The following is a 20,164-nucleotide window of genomic DNA, read 5'->3' as shown; positions in this document are numbered from 1 at the left end:
GTGAAAGCATACACTATGCAACCATGTGACAGACAGAAGCCATTTTATCATCTCTACTGGCTGAGCTATCACTCAGCACTGGGAGGAGTGTTTACCACTGTTCACACCACAGCATTCCAGCCATAGCATCCTCTTCTCTACTGTCAGTAAACCCAAACAGCCAGCTTGACTCAGAGCACATGGGCAACCTGTAATCAAGCTTGGCCCTGAAACTGGCATGTAAAAGTAAATCCTCTGTTTATATCCGAGAGAGGCCTCCCTAATGGAGCGACTGGCACAGGAAATACATAAAATGATGTTAAGCTTCAAACCAATCTCTGGGATTAAAGATCTTGACAATCACCCTCCACCGCTTCTCTTTTTCTCTGTCTTTGTCTCTTTCTCTTGATCTGTGGCAGTCTGCCCATCTCCGGGCCCCTGTGCTCTGGTGGGTTCAGTGGACTGGTATGCAGCAGGAATCTTTGGATCAAGGTGATTTCACGCTCCTCCACGTTTTCCCAGGGCTTTGGGCGCTCTCTGTTACCTCTGTGCTGCCCGGAGTGTGTGATAGTGGCTGACATGTGTTATCATAGGACACATGCACAAACAGCAGCAACAGGGTAAGGCTGCTTTATCGGTCTAACACCTCTTTTTCCTTTCCCTCAAGTTGCAGGCTTTGACTGTCTGGTATGGTAGGCTTCTTTGGCGTCTTGTGGAGAGACCCCCTTTGGACAAAAAAACTGACCCAGGGATTTGTCAGACCCTCCATGAACAGACAAACGGATAACCCTCTGACATGACATCTCAATTTTAAGATGAATCCTCTCAAACATACACCCACTCCTTTGAAGTAGAACTTATCTTGCTAACCTTGACATTCCCTCAGAGACGGTTCCCACTCTCACTTCACAGTCTGCTCTCATAATAGCTCCACAGTTCTCTTTTTTTTCCCTCAATGAAACTCCATATCTCATTCAGCTATTTGGTGGCGACTGTGAAAGGGGGGGAAGTTTGTGAAGTCGTTCCAGCGAGAAGTGGTTCAGTTCAGCTCCTGTCATTCAGCTGAACTGACTGTAAATATGCTTACACATGATCGGAAGCAGCAAATTTAGATGCGTGAATGGTTTATTTGTGCATGTTTTGATGCCTTTGATAAGGAATTTAGCACTTACAGCTGCATGGAGAAAATACACGGAAGTGAAATGGCCTTCAGAGATCACACGTGAAAGATTTTAACAACTTCACAACTTCCTTGTCTATTATTTCACATTAGATCACGTCTAAGAAGGACAAAATAACATTTAGACATCCTGGAGACACCACAAGCACTCTCTGCAGATTTACATGTCCATGCTCATACTCTCATCCTTTGGCATGCCACCATGCCAAAGGACTTCCTTTATGGAAAACTTTTCCCTGGAAAGGGATCAACATCCTTATGGCAAAGGGTGTGGACAACATCACAATATGTCACATGGATCCCAGCTCATGTGGCAGGACTATGACCTGATTAAAAGCACCAATGGTTTCAGAGAGGCTGTGTACTGACTTTTAAGCGAGGGCTATCACACATTAGCCTATTGAATAGTGAACCTGTAGTCACACTTACAATAAAGACATCTACAAACAAGCTGCCGCTGTGTAACAGAGACCAGAGACCAAGCGTGTACAGCCATGCTAGCGTGTGAGGCTTTACTTAATACTAACACAGCCGTGCTTAATGCTAAATGCTTACGTCAGCATGCTAACAATCTGATTTTAAGCTGGTATAATATTCATCATAAGCCTCTTTCACACATGCACTGCAACCCTTAACTTATCTAGACATTACCCGGAGGAGCTACATGTGAGAACACAAATGTCCAAATTAGTTGGATCGAGCGTCAAACGGTCTTTACCCTGCTAGCTGCTTGAATAGAGCAGGTAGGCTAATTGTCCGGAGAACTCACAGCAAGCGAGTGGTGAGTGGCATGTTGATGACGTTTCTATCAAGCAGCTGGTGGAAAATGGAAGAATACAAACATCCGAGGGTGAAGAAGTAAGGTCATTTACACAAAGATGGCAACAAAAAGGTCTGACTGAAGAGACGAGGAGATTCTGGAACTTCTGTTGGTAAGGGCCAACAATAAAAATGTCATAAATTCAAGGAACGGCAGGAGACTCGGTTGTTTATGACCAAATTAACTTAACTGGCAACGAGACCACGGTGTAATCTGCTTAATATTACAGTAGCCTGTGGACCAACACCTCTAGAGTCATGCAGATGACAAATCAGGCATAGAAATGATTAATGTCATAGATTCCCCACTGAAAAATGTTGTAAAAATAAAAAGATGCTGGTACTCTTCAAAAATATACAATACCTTCACTTTGCAGGTGATTAGCTTTGGACAACTACAGCTAACCAGAATAAAGCTTAGCTAGCTAGGAGACATAAACCAGCTAGTTAACCAGCTAACTTCAAATATTGTTGCTGTTCTAGTCATTTTATTCCTAACTGATAGATTTATCTGATGTCCTTAATTATTATTCACTCACTGTAAGTGTGGTTTGTCTTGTAAGTTAATTTTTCCTACGTACTAAGTGTTCAAAATGACCAATGAGATCAAGAGTGAACGTAGGAAATGACAGGGAATCCAGTGTTACGAGTGAAATGTTGAAAGTGAAAATGTTATGAGATATGTCATTATCCTATTAAAAGTGAGTAGCAGGTAGCCTATAAGCTAGCAGTGGTAACTAATGTCTGCATGGACGGTCCACTGTGCAGACTAAACTTTTTAGACTTTAATCTGGTGCATCACTGCATTGTTAGCCACAGTTAGATTGTTAGCTTTTTGAGGGAGAGTATTAATAAGGCAAGGCAAGGCAAGGCAGCTTTATTTGTATAGCACATTTCAGCAACAGGGCAATTCAAAGTGCTTTACATAAAACATTAAAGAGCAGTTAGAAAACAATTAAAAAACAATAATAAACAAATTAAAAACATTAAAAGACAATAATAAAATTGATAGTGCGAAAAAGAATAAAAGTTACAGTGCAGTATAAGAAATTAAAGTTAATAAAATAGATTATTTAAAGTAAAGCAAGAGGTTCTGTCATTTTTTTCAGTCAGTCCCTGATTTATTGCATGGTCCTCACATATGTCGGACCATCTGGGTTGGAGATATACAGGTCTAATGGCAGACAGTACAAAGTGCTGATTTGTATCATAAGCTGCATACAATAATGTAAACAGTCTATCATTTGTACACTAGGGATTTGGCATTTGTCCAGTTTTCAATACAGCACTGTTGTTGGTATTCACTCTTATGCTGCCTTCAACTTTAAATTAATGTAAACTTTTTTTTATTTACAATAACCAATGTTTTGCCATTTAAATTGCAAGATGTATATAGGAATTTAACCCACTTTATAAAAACTTGTTTGTAAGGTACCGTGCTTAACAGGTAAGTCTTTTAAGAAGTCTGGCCCACAAGAGGTGAGTTTTATGTGCAGCTAGAAATTCATGGAGGCCCCAACATAGCATCTGTTTTATTCACAAATTCAGGGAAATTTGGGGGATTGAGCAATATTCTTTTAGGGGGCCCAGCTGATGGCAAGACGGCTGCATTAAACTGTAGTGATTCGTGTATGGTAAGTATTACCACAGCTATTATTTCTACTTGTGTCTTTTCTAGCATTTTTATGGTATTTTCCCCCCAGCAATTCATGTATCTCATAATTATTCTGTCATTGTCATTTCCACCTCTCATTATATTCTATTTTTTTTCACAAAAATAACTTTTTTTATAATTCTGCTTTTTGTTCTTTGTTGTTTGAATCTAATTTTGATTACATTTCTTAAATAAAATTTTGTAATCATTGTTTTTTGAATTTGAATGAATTGCATTAGTTTTTGTACTTGGTCCCTGAGAAATAAATGTAATAAACTAAACTGAATTTTAGTTGTCAATGTTTTATTTCTTTTGTTGATGAGATGCCCTCATGACTGGGCAGTACAAACCTTTGTTTTTAGAATTATGTTTATAAAAATAACTACTACAAAATAAATTGTATAATATATACAACTAATACATTTGATTTAACGGTTTAACATGTTAGTAGTTGTAATGTTAAATTAATCTTTTACATTTCTATTATGATTATAATGCGGCTGCTGCTGCTGCTGCTGCTGATTATTATTATTATTATTATTATTAGTAGTAGTAGTAGTAGTAGTAGTAGTAGTAGTTCAAATTATATACACACTAGCTATATTCTAAACTAAGCAACTAATCCCCCAAAAAAGTGTACATTGTCCATTATGGTTATTATCCTGTAGGCTTTTTCATGCAGAGATCTAAAGGCTCCATTAAAAGTAGTCTAAACCAGTTGTGGGGCAGATAAGACCTAGGCTACGTCACGTTCGGACTGTCGACCTCGAGTCTTTAAAAAGAAAGTAGAGCAAGACCGGAAGCCAAGCAAACAGTTCCTACTGGAGAATGGTGGAGAAGAGAGGGGTTTCTGCCACATAGGCTTTTATTTTGAAAATCGTAGCCGGATGTCGTCCTCGTTGTGTCCGGTTTGACTCCGAGCAGGCAACGCAGATCGCCGAAGCAAAGCTGAGAGGCAGTGGGACTTAACTGAAGCAGACCCAGCAGTCTCAGCCTCATGCGTTATCCTGGGCTCTTCCCCTCCTTCTCTTCTTGTCCGCTGTCGACAATATCGTGACAATATTTATTTTTTATTTGTATTATTAAGCCACAAAAAACAACAAAAAAGTGGAGGGGGGGGAGACGGGGGCCGAGTCATGGAGCTTTATTGCCTGGAGTCGGACATAGCCGTGAGAGCCCTTCCTGACCCAAACATCCTCTATGATGACAGAGTGTTGCAAAGTTTATTAAAAATTGAGGACAGGTTTTTACCTCAATGCTCTTATTTCCAGCGGGTCCAGAAGGATATTCAGCCGTATATGAGACGAATGGTTGCAGGTTGGATGCACGAGGTTTGTGGGCATTTTATGCATCGATAAGCTAACTGCTTTAGCTATTTCTTTTTTTGCATGTTGACACACATCTTTAAGCTAATTTTGGCTCAAAAACTGTGTGTTTTAGTTCAGAGAGTTGTCATGGATGTTAACCTATTTGACAATTGAACGAGAATGACTCACCAAAGGCGTGGGAGAGTCGGAAATTCCACCACGAAGAAAATTCGGCTTCAAAGAAATAGCCTAGCTAGCTAGATATTGACATTGATTAACAGTTACAAAGTTGTTGCTTTTTGCTAATTAGCTAGCTCACGCGTGAGAGGGGAAGTTAATCTTAATTTACATAATCGAAAAACCGACAGTTACCATTTTTAATAATTATTATTAATTTTTTCAAATGGCTCAAGCTCGTTGGCTTTGGTCGGGCAACGTGCATGCAAAACCACTTTAATTTTGAAGGTAAAATCACTTAATGTTCGCAAAATTCAGTTTTTTAACTGTCGGAAACTATTTTAACGCACTTTATTAACGTTGTGCACACGCTGTAAAGATCCTCGATGATATATTTTAATTTTTACATATTTTTTAAAGAGACAAGCCCCAACAAGGAAGAGGAGTTGAATGGCGACGTTTTGCTGAAGTACTTCCTATTGAACTAATTTGTTTCTGCCATGCCCTGACTTTGCTAAGTGATATGGAAATTAGGGATTTAACCTTTTAACCTCAAACCAACAATAGCATGGAAAAATCACGTTCTTCTGCAAAACCACCCACATATTTAACTGCTCATTTGCTTTAAAGCATAAATACTCCTTTTATTTTACGTTTTTATTATTTTACAGATATATACTAATTTTTCTGTTCCATTTCTGTCTCATTTTAGGTGTGTGAAGAGGAGAAGAGTAATGAAGACGTCTTCCCTTTAGCAATCAATTATTTAGACAGGTTTTTAGCAGTGATGCCCACAAGAAAGAGTTATTTGCAGCTTCTGGGAGCTGTGTGCATATTCCTGGCCTCCAAGTTAAAAGACTGCAGGCAGCTATCAGCAGAAACACTTTGCATGTACACAGACAACTCCATCACAACACAGGAACTGCTGGTAAGAACTGGAGATTTTAAAAGCCCCATTCATGAGAGCATAAAAATGCACGGTCATGATTTTATAATGCTAATAACTAATTTGGTTTCATTAGAAGTATCCTATTTTCCTCATAAGTGGAGCTGTGCACAATACAGCCACATCCTTTCTTTGGATCCATGTGGACTGAAGAGGCGTGTGATGCCATCTAGTGCCAGTTATGCAGTATAGAATTTGGATCTCTTGCAGTACATGTATTTGCTCTGTATATAGAAGGGTTTATTCTAAAAACAGCAGCCATAATGCTCTTTAATCTTTTCTCCACACATCTATAGAAGTATTAAACAAGAGAAGTATATCTCTTTATGGCATTTACAAGAATATCTTTTATTCTTTCTAACAAACATGAGGCTGATTTAATTAACTTGACGACCAGTTTGTCCACCACAAACTTTGAGCTGTGTTTTTTTTTTTTAAAGCAAAGTAGCTACCATATTAGAGCTGTAACTAAGGATTATTTCTTTGTCAATAGTTTTCTCAATTATTTGATCTATAAAATGTCAGAATTGTATAAAATGGCCATCACCATTTTATAACGCCCAAGTTTTGTTCAACCACCAGTGCAAAAACCAAAAACAATCTGCACTCAAGGTCCGCATACAAGCTTGTTCTGGAGCTTTCTACCGTATCACACAGTCCTTTATTGGCAGATTAAGTTTGCTCAGTTGTAATGGACCTGTACAGTAGCTGTTCAGACTTTCCGTGATTCTGAGATTTTACCTTCACAAAGCTAAAATGAAGAGAAGCAGGGCGGAGATGATCAGTCGACCGACAGAATAATGAATCGTTTCAGTAATTTTTCAAGCAAAAGTGCCAGTTTCAGGCTCTCTATTGTGATAATTTGCAGCTTCAGTTTTCTTAGGTGATGGTAAACTGTATATCTTTGGGATTTGGACTGTTGTTCAGAAAAAAACAAGAATTTAAAGACTACAAATGAACCGCTACATATATTTTATAGACAAAACGGTCAATTGAGAAAATAATCCTTAGTTGCGGCCCTAAAGTAAAACAGCAAATCCTCCCACTTGAAAAGCTGTGACCAGGTAATGTTTGGCGTTTTACTAAATTGCTTCTTATTTCAACCAAACTGTTCCACACGCTCTATACATCCTCCTGTGTTGCCTGCAGCTGTTGAGGGAAATGACATTCGTCCTATTTGATGCTCTTTAAGATTCCAGATTCCTGGATATCCTGACAGGATGCACAGAGAAGGCTGTAAGAGCCAGTCAAAGATGTTGCAGCTCTTCCTTATAATGAACAGTCTTATGCTGCTTTAGCTGGAAGAGAGAAGTTCAAGGGGGTGGATGGGTGGTTGTGTCGGGGACAGCTGTCCAGGAAGTGAGCGCACCGACAGCAAGCCTCCGCCCCATTCGTCTCACAGTCAACAATCTCTGTAAGGAAACCCATGTAAACTGGGTGGGGGGACTGTCCCTGTCTGTGTTGGGGTTTCAGTGTTTTCTTAATTTGCTTTTTAGGTGACACTTTTCCATAGAGCAGAGGAGTTTAATTCATCAGCATTTATCAGTGTAAGAAACGTCTCATAGAGTCAACCAGTTTAGCTGCTTTTACTGCGTTTCCCTTTTTATTAATGTTATCATAACCCAGGGTCCCCTCGGGTCCTTAAAAAGTCTTAAATAAAATTTTCAATTTTTAAGGTCTGAAAATGTCTTAAAATCTGGAATTTCTGATAAGGAGGTCTTACATTTCATGTGGGACCGAGTCCAAATCATCATCCGTTTTTTATTTATATATATCTTTTTTTGTTCAACTGCAATTTGACCAGCGCACCATCTGTGGGCAGCACTTTGATCTATGTGGGTGCAACCTGCATCATTTCGTAGGTGACTGACAAGACGATCGGGGGTGGCTGAAGAAAACAGCCAGTAATCATGAAGCGAGTTGTGCTTTATGTAAAAAGACTATACAGCTGGGGACAATGGGCCACATAGCGCTCGATTCACACATGAAAGCAGAGAAGCACAAGACGTATGTGTCGTCGGAGGCAAATAGTTTGCCCATAAGTATCTTCTCATCTACACAGTCAACCATGTCAGGGTCAGTGATGGGAGTAACGCGTTTACAGCAATGTATTCCTTTTTGCTGTAACGCAGTAATATAACGCATTACTAATACACTTTTTTACTTTAGGCCTTTAGATTCCCATAGGAACATAAGCCATCGACGAAGCTCTTCCATCCTCTCCGGTCTTGGGCCCTCCGCTCCAGATGTTGCCACGTCAGCCCTTCTTTCTTCATCTCCTGTTCTGTGGTTCTTCTCCAGGTGGTTCTCGGTCTGCCTCTCTTCCTCCTGCCCTGTGGGTTCCACGTCAGCGCCTGTTTAGTGATTGATTTCTTTCTCCTGAGTGTGTGCCCTATCCACTTCCATTTCCTCCTCCGTATTTGCATTTCTATTGGGTCTTGTTTGGTGAGTTCCCACAGGTTGGCGTTAGAGATGGTGTTACGCCAGTATATTCCTAGGAGGCGTCTGAGGCACCGGTTGGTAAAGGTCTGCAGCTTATTGAGTATGGTGGTGGTAATTCTCCAGGTTTCTGAGCCATAGAGTAGAGTGGTCTTTACGTTTGAGTTGAAGATTTGCAGTTTGGTCTTGAGTGACAAGTTTTTTGCCTTCCAGATATTGTTTAGCATGTTGAACGTTGTCCTTGCTTTTCCGATCCTGGCTTGGACATCGTCTTCCGTGCCACCTTCCCTTGAAATGATGCTACCAAGGTATGTGAAGCTGTTTACGTCCTCTAGTGCATTTTGATCCATGGTTATGGGTGTATTGTTCTTGCTGTTGATACGCAATACTTTAGTTTTTGATGAGTTTATTTTGAGACCGAGCAGAGCAGCGGTTTCCTCCAGTTTTCCAGGTTTTTCCTGCATCTGTTGATGTGTGTGAGCCAGTAGTGCCAGATCATCTGCAAAATCGAGATCTTCTAACTGCTCGGTCAAGCTCCACTGTATGCCGGTTCGTCTATTGTTGATTGTTTCTTTCATCACCCAGTCTGTGCAAAGGAGGAAAAGAGAGGGTGAGAGCAGGCACCCTTGCCGCACACCAGTCAGGACCTCAAATGCCTCCGATATACATCCTTCATGGAGGACTTGACATCTCGTCCCATGGTAGATGCTTCTAATGATGTTGATGATCTTTGCTGGAATCCCGTCTGGTCCCTCTGCTTTCCCTCCTTTCAAGGCCTTAATGGCTTTTCTGATTTCCGTCTTGGTGGGGGGGTTGCAGTTAATCTCCAATGGGTTTTGGGCTATTGGGATATCTGCTGACAATAGAGGAAGCTGCCTGTTAAGCAGGTCTCTGAAGTGTTCAGCCCATCTCTTCACCTGGTCTTCCTTGGTTGTGAGGAGTACACCCTGTGAGTTTTTAATGTGTGCCTGTGCATGTCTGAATTTGCCTGTGAGCTTTCTTGTGGTTAGATATAGGTCTTTCAGGTTGTTCTTTCCTGCTGCTGCTTCTTCTGCCTGTTGTGCTAAATCCTCAATACATTTCTTCTTGTCTCTCCTTACACTTCTTTTCACTTCTTTATTTGCTGTTGCATATTCTTTCTGTGTTGCCGCCTTGGTCGCTCTGGTTTTACTTCTGTTTACTGCCCATTTTTTTCTTCCTCCTCTCACTCACTTTGCTATCTGTATCTCTGGATAGCCAGGGCTTACTGTCTGTCTTCCTCCTCCCTATTACTTCTTTGCATGTGTCTTTCCACAAGTTTTTCAGACCTTTCCATATCTCCTCCACTTTGCTTGGGGTTTCTATTTCTAGGGCTTTGTACCGGTTGTGTGGTGCCACTTTGTAGAGTTTGGATGTACCTATATCCTGAAATTGCTGTGTGTTGAATTTGACCCTTTCTTCCCTGTGCTTCATGCATTTTAACTTCAGCTGGATCTTTGCTGTGAGGAGGTGGTGGTCAGATCCTGCGTCTGCTCCTCTTCTGACTCTGACATCCAGCAGAGAGTGTCTAAACTTCTGACTTATGCAGATGTGGTCTATCTGATTTTCTGTGGTGTGGTCAGCAGACACCCAGGTGGCTTTATGGATGTTCTTGTGTTGGAATACTGACCCACCAATGACCAAGTTGTCTGCACAAGCTGCTGCGAACCTCTCTCCATTCTCATTCATGGTCCCTAATCCTTCTCTTCCCAAAGCCGTTGTTATTGCCCCCTATCTTTGCATTCATGTCTCTCATCAAGATCATGACGTCCTTCCTTTTCCTGGCCTGTAGAATAGTGTATAGTTGGTTGTAGAATTGGTCCTTTGTTTCATCATCCGTGTCATTGGTGGGGGCGTAGCATTGTACCACTTGGAGGTTTATTTTCTTGTGGGTGGTTTGAAATTTGGCAGTGATGATCCGTGAGTTGATGGGCTCCCAGCTGAGAAGGGCCCTTTGTGCTTCCTTGGACAGCATGAACGCTACTCCCTCTGTGTGTGGTGCAGAGTCATCGGGATGTCCTGAGTATAGTATGGTCTCTCCACTCGCCAGCTTGACCTGCCCTTACTGGAGCCACCTGGTTTCTCCCAGACCAAGGAGGGATGTCCCGTACCTCCTCATCTCCTCTGCTATCACTGCTGCCTTTCCACCAGCATACATGATCCTCACATTCCATGTCGCTATGGTGGTGGGTCGCTTTGAGGTCAGAAGCCGCTTCAAACGTACAGTCTCCTTGCGGTTTTCCATGCACATCGTCATATTTTCTTTAGCTTGGTTCGCTGCAGAGGCTTCCTTCCCAAGGCTTGAGGATTTTCGGATTTTCGTCGATGTTCCCGTAGCTGAAGGCTTTTTACAGGGTGGAGTAGCTGGTCCCACGCCCAATCCCCACCTTTGGGGGGGAATGTTTTGGAGTTGGCTTGTTAGTCCTCTTCCCTCCCCTATTGTCTTCCAGGTAATGGATAACAGCCTCCTACCACGTGGGGCCAGACAGGCTTTGGGTCGTGTACAAGCTGTCTCGGCACATCAAGCCCAACCAACTCCTGCTGCTGTGTATTGAAAGCTGCACTAGGCAAGCTAACCCTACCAGCAGCGCAAGACAGCTAATACAATTTTGGTAATATTATACCCGTTACAATCTCAGCAATGCGAGCTACAACGCATTTAACCTTACATTTAGTGGTGTTTTTTTTTTTTTTAAGAATTCACCAACACCACAAAACATTTTGGCACATAGAAAAAAAAAAAGTGAGTGAGTGTTATTGCTGTTGCTGTATTCGGTGGTTGAAATGACTGCAGAAACGGATACATTTGCGATATGGACATTATTTTCAGGAGTGTTTTACGCTGCGTTGAAGCGAGCTGTCAGAACCAGAGACGGTGGGCTAGGGAAATCTGTGTCCTGTCGGGACAGCAATGTGCCTGAGCAACTGACCCGATAACATGTCAGGAATTAATGTTTAGTCTTGCTACACGTAATATCTTTACATTTTATCAGCGGTGGAAAGTAACTATACCATAGGCTACTTCGATTCAATTAAAGTGCCCATATTATGCTCATTTCAGGTTCATAATTGTATTTTGAGGTTGTACCAGAATAGCTTTACATGGTTTAATTTTCAACACCATATTTTTGTTGTACTGCACATGGCTGCAGATCCTCTTTTCACCCTGTGTGTTCAGGTCTCTGTTTTAGCTACAGAGTGAGGCATCGCACTTCTATCCCATCTTTGTTGGGAGGTGCAACTGCGCAGTAGCTAAGGATCACATCAGCTAGCTGTTTGTTTCTACAACTTCAGTTAGTACAATGCAGGATTAGCTGGGAGACTTCTTCTAAACGAGGGCACACTTCTAACTTTGTGTGGAATACCTGCAGAACAGGGACATGTAAGTAGTTCTTTTGTAGATTATGGTGAACTAGTGTGTGTTGTAGCAGTGTTTTGCCATTGAGAACGAGCTAGCATGCTACAGTCAGCCACCTTGTCTCGGCTCCTGACGTAGAAAGCCGTGCGGGTTTTGAACAGCTCACCCGGAGACTGAAGGCTGAAGACATTCAGAAACCCCTATCTCACTCAAAACAGCATGGATGTTTTTTTTTGTTTTTTTCCAAGTTTGTATGCGTGTGGAGGCACCAGAGACACAAAATAACACCCCAAACCCCAGAAAAAGTGATTTTGTTTTTTTCATAATATGGGCACTTTAAGGTGCTTTTAATTGAGTATTTTCATTTTCTCCTTCTTATTAGGCTACTTCTAGTCTACCACAATTCAGAGTCAAGTAGGCTATTGTACCTAACTATTTATTTTATAGATTTAGTTTTAGTTCAGATTAATAATAATATGAATAAATTCTGATGTATTAAAGTGGGTAAAGATTAGACTTATTGTTACTTACTTGTTGATCCCGTGGTGAAATTCACAATAGCTACCTGCCAAGTCATACTTCTGCTATGATTTTGGTAAAAGTAACGCAAAAGTAGTGTAAAGCATTACAATTCAGAGACGGTAATATTGTAATATAACTAATTACTCTCAAATGACAGTAACTAGTAATAAATAATGTATTACATTTTGGAATTAACTTGCCCATCACTGGTCAGGGTTGTAAGGCGAATCAGCACTTGGTATAAAAGTTGTCATGTCCCTGTGACCTGTCCCTGTGATCGTGGCTTTGGTGAGCTGTGCCGTGCTACGCTTCGCCACACCATTCTGTGTCGTGTTGCGCTGAACTTTTTTGTTTTTTGTTTGTCGTGGTAAAGTTTAAAATTTTCCTTTTTAGTTAGAGGACTTAAAAAAGGTCTTAAAAGGCATTACATTTGCTCTTAAAAATGTGCAGATACCCTTTAACTTTTTATACACTTAGATTACTTAAAGGTCCCATGGCATGAAAATTTCACTTTATGAGGTTTTTTAACATTAATATGCTTTCCCCCAGCCTGCCTATGGTCCCCCAGTGGCTAGAAATGGCGATAGGTGTAAACCGAGCCCTGGGTATCCTGCTCTGCCTTTGAGAAAATGAAAGCTCAGATGGGCCGATCTGGAATCTTTGCTCCTTATGAGGTCACAAAGGGCAAGGTTACCTACCCTTTCTCTGCTTTGCCCACCCAGAGAATTTGGCCAACCCATGAGAAAGGGAGAGACATCATGGCTTTCAAATGAGCAAAGTGGCAGTTTGTCAAGGCCACACCCCCACTCTCCACCTTGGTTACCAGTGATTTTGATAAGTCCTCTGCATATCGCCTACATCATGGTCTTCATACTATGAAATAACAATAGATGAACTCATGGGGGACCAAGAGAAGAAATATCAGAAAACCTTTAGTGTCCTACTGTGATGCTTTACTGCAGTAGGACTTTTATTTGGAATATTCAGTTGGTTTGATGAGAAATATGGAGTTAAAATCAGGATTTTTAGTTTTTTAAATGTAAAACCGGACATAGAAATGTTTAAAAATGTGTACGGCAGTTTGTAAATGCACTAGATCACAATGCTCAGGAAGCTTTGTGAGTGTGTCTTCAAATCCTGTATCATTACTTGTGGAGATCTAAAAATCTTATCAGTGAATTAACATAGCAAGACTTATGGAAACCCTGTGGCAAGCCATTGGATTGGCTGGTGTCACTTGTTATTTTGTTGCTTGGGAAAAAAGAAGTTCTCCATGGAGAGTATTGGTTCTGGTAATGACAATGATAGCTCATTCTGTCTCTGCTTTTCATAACCAATTTTTGTGCTTAACATTTGTCAGGCCTGGGTGGTTTTGACTAGTCGGAGGTCTGTACACATTTGTGAATGTCAGCATATCAGTGCACAGTTTTTTTTCTATAAATACTTAAGTTGCATTCTCCCCCTTGAATTGGAAAGGTAAACTCTGCACACAGGAAATTAAATCATGAAATGCTTCACCTTTCTTGCTGGTGCAAAAGCTGACTGGATGAAGAGTCAGTTCTGTGCTGCTGCCTGTGCAGGGCAAACTCATTGTAGCTGTTTGAGGCTTGTGACAGGAAGGAAGGGGCTAGCTATCTCATTGGCAGGGCAAAGCTTGTCACATGCCGGCGATATGAACACAAAGGATGTGAGGAATGAGAGGCACGCAGATAATAAGATACAGCGAGGAGAGATAAAGTGAAGAAATGTTACTCTTCTTACAGAGCCATTTCCTCTGGGAATAGGGATGGACTGATCTTTTTCACGGTCAATGGAGGCATGGCAGCATGCCATTTAACCCTCTGAGTAGATTTTGCCAAGAGACTGAATCTGAAATGAATGACACTTGTTTTTATATTTTTCTCTGTATTTCAGGACTGGGAGCTGGTCGTCCTGGGGAAGTTGAAGTGGAACATGGCCTCGGTCATCCCCAATGATTTTATAGAGCACATCATACACAGGCTGCCCCTTCCCAAAGACAAGCTGCCGATGGTCCGCAAACACACGCAGACATTCATTGCCCTCTGTGCCACAGGTAACCCAGCTGCATATCACCTTATGAGCCTTTTCTGTTTCGTTTGCTCACTCTGCTGCCTTGTGATTCCCACATCTAGCAGAATATTCCCACACACAAACATTCTTGAATCGTGAGTCATCTGTGACCTCTTTGTTTTCACAGCATACTCTACTGGCAGCCTTATCCAAGGTTTTCTAGTCACAGCCTGTAGTAGGCCTTTTTCTTCAAAGCCTCTTAAAGTGGTCATTTCCACATTTCTCTTCTGAGTTTCTGGGAAAAATCCTATCAGTGGTGTGTTTAGATGAACCACGTACATGGTTAATGATCGCGGCTGTATCATACTGTATCTTGTGCTCTATGACTCGGGTGCAGTTTAACTGTCCCTGTATTGTTTGTTGACAGGGCAACTTCCAGGTTTAAAAGTCAGGGCAGTGATCCTCCTCCCATCCCGGCCTCATGTCCAAAATAAACTCTCGAGGCTCTGGAGAAGCACAAACTCAGATGTCCCCTTAGGCCTCTCCCTAGGTGAATTTTCATGGCATTCCTTTGCCTATACTAGGAATCCCTCTAATATTTTCATATCCTGGACTCCAGGATCACCTAATGCACATAATATACAGCACTACTGTCACAAGGATGCCTTTCATCTGCCACCTTTTTTTCAGCTAATTCAATAAAGGAAATAAAAAAAAAAAAGAGGACACTTTAGTGCAATTAAATTCCTCACAAACGCCAGTGTGGTCAGATCTGGCCAATAAGCACTTGTTTACAAGAAACTAGTTATTGGAACCATAGGCTCCTTCAATGAGTTTCATGCCTCGTTTAGCACAGTTTTAGTGTCACACTTTTTTTGGTATTTGGGTGTGTTTCAGTGGTCACCTCTGCTATTCATAAGCAGCTGGTTATATCCAAGCACAAAGTAGCCGCAGTGGAAGGAAAAAAAAAGGCCTGCTGTGGTTGTGCAGTAATGTAAATTTTTGGAGTTTTATATGGAGTTGAGATGTTATTATGATGGAGGAGCTCCTCCTATGGACAGCTGGCCCCTGGAGGAGAAGATGGGCGTAGTGAAGCAGGCGGTTGCTCTCCAGGGTTTTATCAAAGCTATCAGGCCACCACGACTGGTTTGCACTGGGCTAGGACTATGTGCTGGGTTGGACTTGTACAGCACTTAACAATTGTATATGGCAAGGTTTTTGAGGATTGGTCATGTCCGTGTGCTAAGACCGTAAAAACCTGTGTATTGTAATAGTGAAAGACCCTCCCGGGGCTATATTCACAAAACAACCTAAAACTAAAGTAACTCCTAACTGGCCGAGTTGGGAGAAACTCCTAAAAAAATAAGGGTAAATAAGTTCTAACTTTTCCCGACTCCATTCGGGAAATATAAGATAAACTTTTTTGATCCCACACCAGGGAGATTCACAGTCACAGCAGCTCAAGAATAAAAACAGTAAAGGAAAGAAGTTGCAAAATGTTTAAAGTTGTTCCACCACTCTCAATACAAACACAATATTGTTTTAATATGGGAATAACACATTTTCCTAGACTGCACTTGGTTGTACACACTAAAAATGCAACGTGATATCATGACTTCACGTGAGCTACCCGCGTGTATGTCTACGCTCTATACAGCGGACAGCGGGAGCTTTGTAAAAAGGAAACTTTCTGACTCCTAGTGGTCAGATAAGATACTTACAGGTTTTCCCTTGAAATTAAAATAACTGAGGCGAGAGAAGAAAGTTTCATTCACAGCTACATCATGAGCCGTTCTACAGCCGCTTCAGCTCAGTACTTGCGGAGGTGTACTCTCCTTGGCTGCCTCCTCTTCCACCTCCTTCATCTAGGCCTGTTGTCGCTTAAGCCTTTAGACTCCGATACGTACCGGGGGGAGTCGTTCCTGGAAGTCATTGCACAGCGAGTAGGAGGATTCCTACTCTGCTTTTCTAATCAGAGCTGACGTTTCTATGAAGAAACCCACACAGGTTACACTGTGCAGCTTGATCTGTTGAAATTTACACTGTGGGAAAGTCGGGTTCAGCTGTGGAGCATGCATATTGGTGATGATTCAGATGTTTGCAACTCTCCTGCATCTCTCATACTTCCTCTGGGCTGATTGTAAGCGATGCTGCTCTGCGTCACGGATTAAAATGTGATTTCCGTACGTCACTGTGGCCTAAAGCTGCTGCTTGACTAATTGCACAATAATACTCCTTCCTCTTTTCTCGCCAGATGATCGCCTTGCCATGAACCCTCCTTCCATGATCGCCACTGGCAGCCTGGGAGCTGCTGTCTGTGGCCTGCAGCTGGACCACAGTGACCAGAGGCTGAGTCGAGACAACCTGACAGACCTGCTGGCCAAGATCACCAGCACCGAGGTGGTGAGTACAACGGTGAAAGACATGTACTCCTGCCAGAAGTAATTACTCAATAGTTTTAGTGCTACACAACAATGCATTGTTAATAATAATCATTGCCACATCTCACGACAGCAGCATAAAAGGCCCTTTAGTAAACAACAGTGATGACTTCAGCAGTGGCAGATTGAAGCTATTTACTTTTCGTGAAGAGAGAGGGAGAGCGAGCGTTTGGCTCTTGGCTGTGGGGCCAGACTGCTGCTATAAAGAGCAGCGGAAGAGGGAATATCTTCTTAAAACTCAGAGCCCAAATTCTTGTGGTAGGACACATGCAATTTCTCTGCATGGCTCCCACTTTAGCTGCGTGCCCCTCCTGGTGGAGGAATATGTTCGTAATCAAGTCGAGAGGCACCTTTTCTAGAGCAAAGGGCCGGTGAAGAAACAGAAAGTTTTCCAACCTGTCCGCATACCTGCAGAAAAACATTTTAGAACATTTTTAGATGACTTCATAAATGTATGAAAACTTTTTGACTTTAATGTATTTGCAGAATTGTAGATGCAGTGGGAGAAAATAGATATAAAACGCATATTGTACAATACTGAGCATTTTAAAATCTGAACGGTTTCCGCTGTATGCAGGTGCAGTTATAAATACAATGGGAGTGAATGGGCCTCCATCGACTTTCATGCATTATATTACCTCCTAACAATTTATAAACTATCTTAATGAGTTTATATACGCTTGATCAGTGGGTCAGTGTTTTTCGCTGCTGCACAGAAATCACATTAACTTAAAAAAAAAAAAAGACTAGAATATTTGTCCCAGTGTGTGGTTTCATTGTCACAGTGTCACATTGTTATTTCAAAGGACCAGAAGCATAGAAATCCTAAAACGCCGCAGCCAATGGGCCACAGGAACAACATGGTTTGCCTCTTAGCTTGTGGTTACGTTGCCACGGCGACGAGGGACCCGAAAACCCAGCCGTCACAACAGGCGCTCCGAGTGCAGCCCATCAGGTTCCAATTATCCGTACATTTCAAAGGAATGTTGGCCTCTTTGCGAGCCTCGGTTCATTCTTTTAAGAGTCCTGCAGCCGGCTCAGTGAGCTAGACCTCCCACATCTTCCACACAGACCTGCAGCGGGATGCAGACAGAGACAGAGGATCCCCTTTCACAAGAGAAGTTGTCCAAAAACATCCGGTTCCACTGTCCTATATTCTGTTTTACACCCAAACGCCGAGGTTCAGGGTGCAGTAGGTCAAAGCCATTTCCTCTAGACCTCCACATGGGACTAACCATGCTGTAAACCCAAAGTGGGGTGGAGGAAGGGAGTCCAGATCTGCCTAGTTGTTCTCTGACAGACCACAGAGGTCCTTTAGGAGCCTTGCCCCTACACATTTCCCCTGTATTCATACCTCAGACATGCACAGGTCTTGTGTCCGAGGGGATTCCTGTGCCCACCACGTACCTCACTGCACGTCGGTATTGGAGTGTGCTGGTACCCATTGTTCTGGTCATGATGCAGACAGGACCACCTACCTCAGCGCACATAATTCCCTGCTGGTATGCAATGCATGTGACCAAAGCTGTTAAACAACTTGCACATCAAATGGGATAAAATACCAGGTCTTTGCACGCTAGTGTCTGCGTACAGGTGTACAGAGTAAACCCTGTTTTCATAATTACAGTGAATACAGTAAGCATGTTTTATTTATAGAAACTATTTGTTTCATATAGAGAGAAACTGAGACAACCGATTGAAAGTGCTGATGTGAGACTCACACAATATCTCACTTATGTCTGTAGACCATAAAAAACAATTTGAGGGACATTTTTGGTTTTGTTTTTTTCCCTGGAAACTTTATACTTCGTTAAATTGACAAAAATGCAAACAGAATTTGTGTTGATAATAGGATACCATGCATGTGGAGTAAGAACAGTTTAAAAGACAAAAATCATGCATAGAAAGTCAGCAAATATGAGCCTGGTCTCTAGAGGCTTGTTTGGTTGGTGTGTTAATGACTACCCTGTCTTAATTATACTTCTATTGTTTTTTCTGTTTAACCTATTTTTTTTTACTTATTTTAGAGAATGTGTGACATGCACCTACAACACCAAAACAAATTCCTTGTATGTGTAAAAAAAACATACGCGTCAATAAAGCTATTCTGATTAATAGCACATAAACGGTAGCATGGGGGAACTGAAGTGTGTGTATGTGTAACGTCTGACCCTTTTTGTTCCAGGATTGGTTGAGGGCGTGCCAAGAGCAAATAGAGCGTGTGCTGACCACCAGCCTGCAGCAAGGCCAGCAGGACGGTCAGGAGACCGGCATCAGAGCAGGCAACAAGGCGAGGAAGCAGCAAGACCAGTCCAGCACCCCCACAGATGTACGTGATGTCAACTTGTGAACTCCCATCACCACCCGACTCGCACACACCACTCATGCCTGTTTACCACTGAACTAACGGGAGCGAGGGAGGCATGAGCTGCCAGTATCAATGTCGAGGCGCCACATGAGCAATGGTGTGACAATCCATGAACTTCTAGAAAAATAAGAAATTTTTAGTTTTTCTCCTTTATTTGCCCCATTCATACCCATTTGGGTGTACTTTCCCTTTTTGTACGGGCCACATGTAATCAAACAAGCTATTTAAAAAAAAATATTCTTGAAAACTTGATAGTGCCTTTGGTTTCCCAGAATGGAAACCTAAATATATTTTCATACTTGAAAAAAAAACCATAATTCTATGAAATATACATATTTAGCTTGCCCTGGAAATCCAGAATTCTCGCAGACAGCGAGTCACTCTGGCATTTAGTAATGATGCTCATTAACTATGCCCTTGTTGCTGAGCTGCACATCGCTGTATCTGATATGGGCAGGCCAGAGGCGAGTTAGACAAATAGCATATGGGGCTCTGGTTACGTCACCCCATGTATTGTTGTGATTGGTCTTAAGGTTATCCAATTGCGTACAGGGAGATTTTCAAATGCCTGCTTGGTGCCGCCCCTCGAGTTGGGCCGTTTTCATTACTCAATGCCAGACCCTTAATCTTTTGGATTTGAGTCTGGATTTCCAGGCTATATTTAGCTAGCATTTAGTTATGTTACTCTTTTATCATCTTTAGTGAGCAATTATCAATTCAGTTTAATTGTGTTTTCCTCACATGTGCAGGGAAACTCCTAGTAGTGATCGAAACGCTGATAATACAGTACATGGCATTTAAACCAACCTGATTTCCGATTTGAGGAGTGCTACTGTAGCTAGCTGCGCTCTCTCTGTCTATATATATATATATATATATATATATATATATATATATATATATATATATATATATATATATATAT

At 41.8% G+C, this 20,164-nt stretch overlaps 1 protein-coding gene across 3 annotated transcripts; it reads left to right on the top strand.

Annotated features, from left to right (window-relative positions):
- Window positions 1–1,688: 1,688 nt before the first annotated feature.
- LOC114550465 (G1/S-specific cyclin-D2) lies at window positions 1,689–19,825 on the top strand. Of its 3 annotated transcripts, none has more exons than XM_028571264.1 (6): window positions 1,689–2,091; window positions 4,904–4,963; window positions 5,829–6,044; window positions 14,314–14,473; window positions 16,685–16,833; window positions 19,057–19,825. In XM_028571264.1, the coding sequence occupies exons 2-6, from the start codon at window positions 4,931–4,933 to the stop codon at window positions 19,219–19,221; spliced, it is 723 nt and encodes a 240-aa protein (XP_028427065.1). In that variant the 5' UTR covers window positions 1,689–2,091; window positions 4,904–4,930; the 3' UTR covers window positions 19,222–19,825. The 3 variants fall into 3 exon arrangements, with proteins under 3 accessions (XP_028427065.1, XP_028427064.1, XP_028427063.1); XM_028571263.1 differs by lacking the exon at window positions 1,689–2,091 and adding an exon at window positions 4,534–4,801; XM_028571262.1 differs by lacking the exon at window positions 1,689–2,091 and having other exon boundaries at window positions 4,534–4,963.
- The last annotated feature ends 339 nt before the right edge of the window (window positions 19,826–20,164 follow it).

Source organism: Perca flavescens, chromosome 23 (genome assembly GCF_004354835.1).
Source record: "Perca flavescens isolate YP-PL-M2 chromosome 23, PFLA_1.0, whole genome shotgun sequence".
In the NCBI taxonomy this organism is placed as follows: Eukaryota; Metazoa; Chordata; class Actinopteri; order Perciformes; family Percidae; genus Perca; species Perca flavescens.
This window is presented reverse-complemented; position numbering and strand designations above follow the sequence as displayed.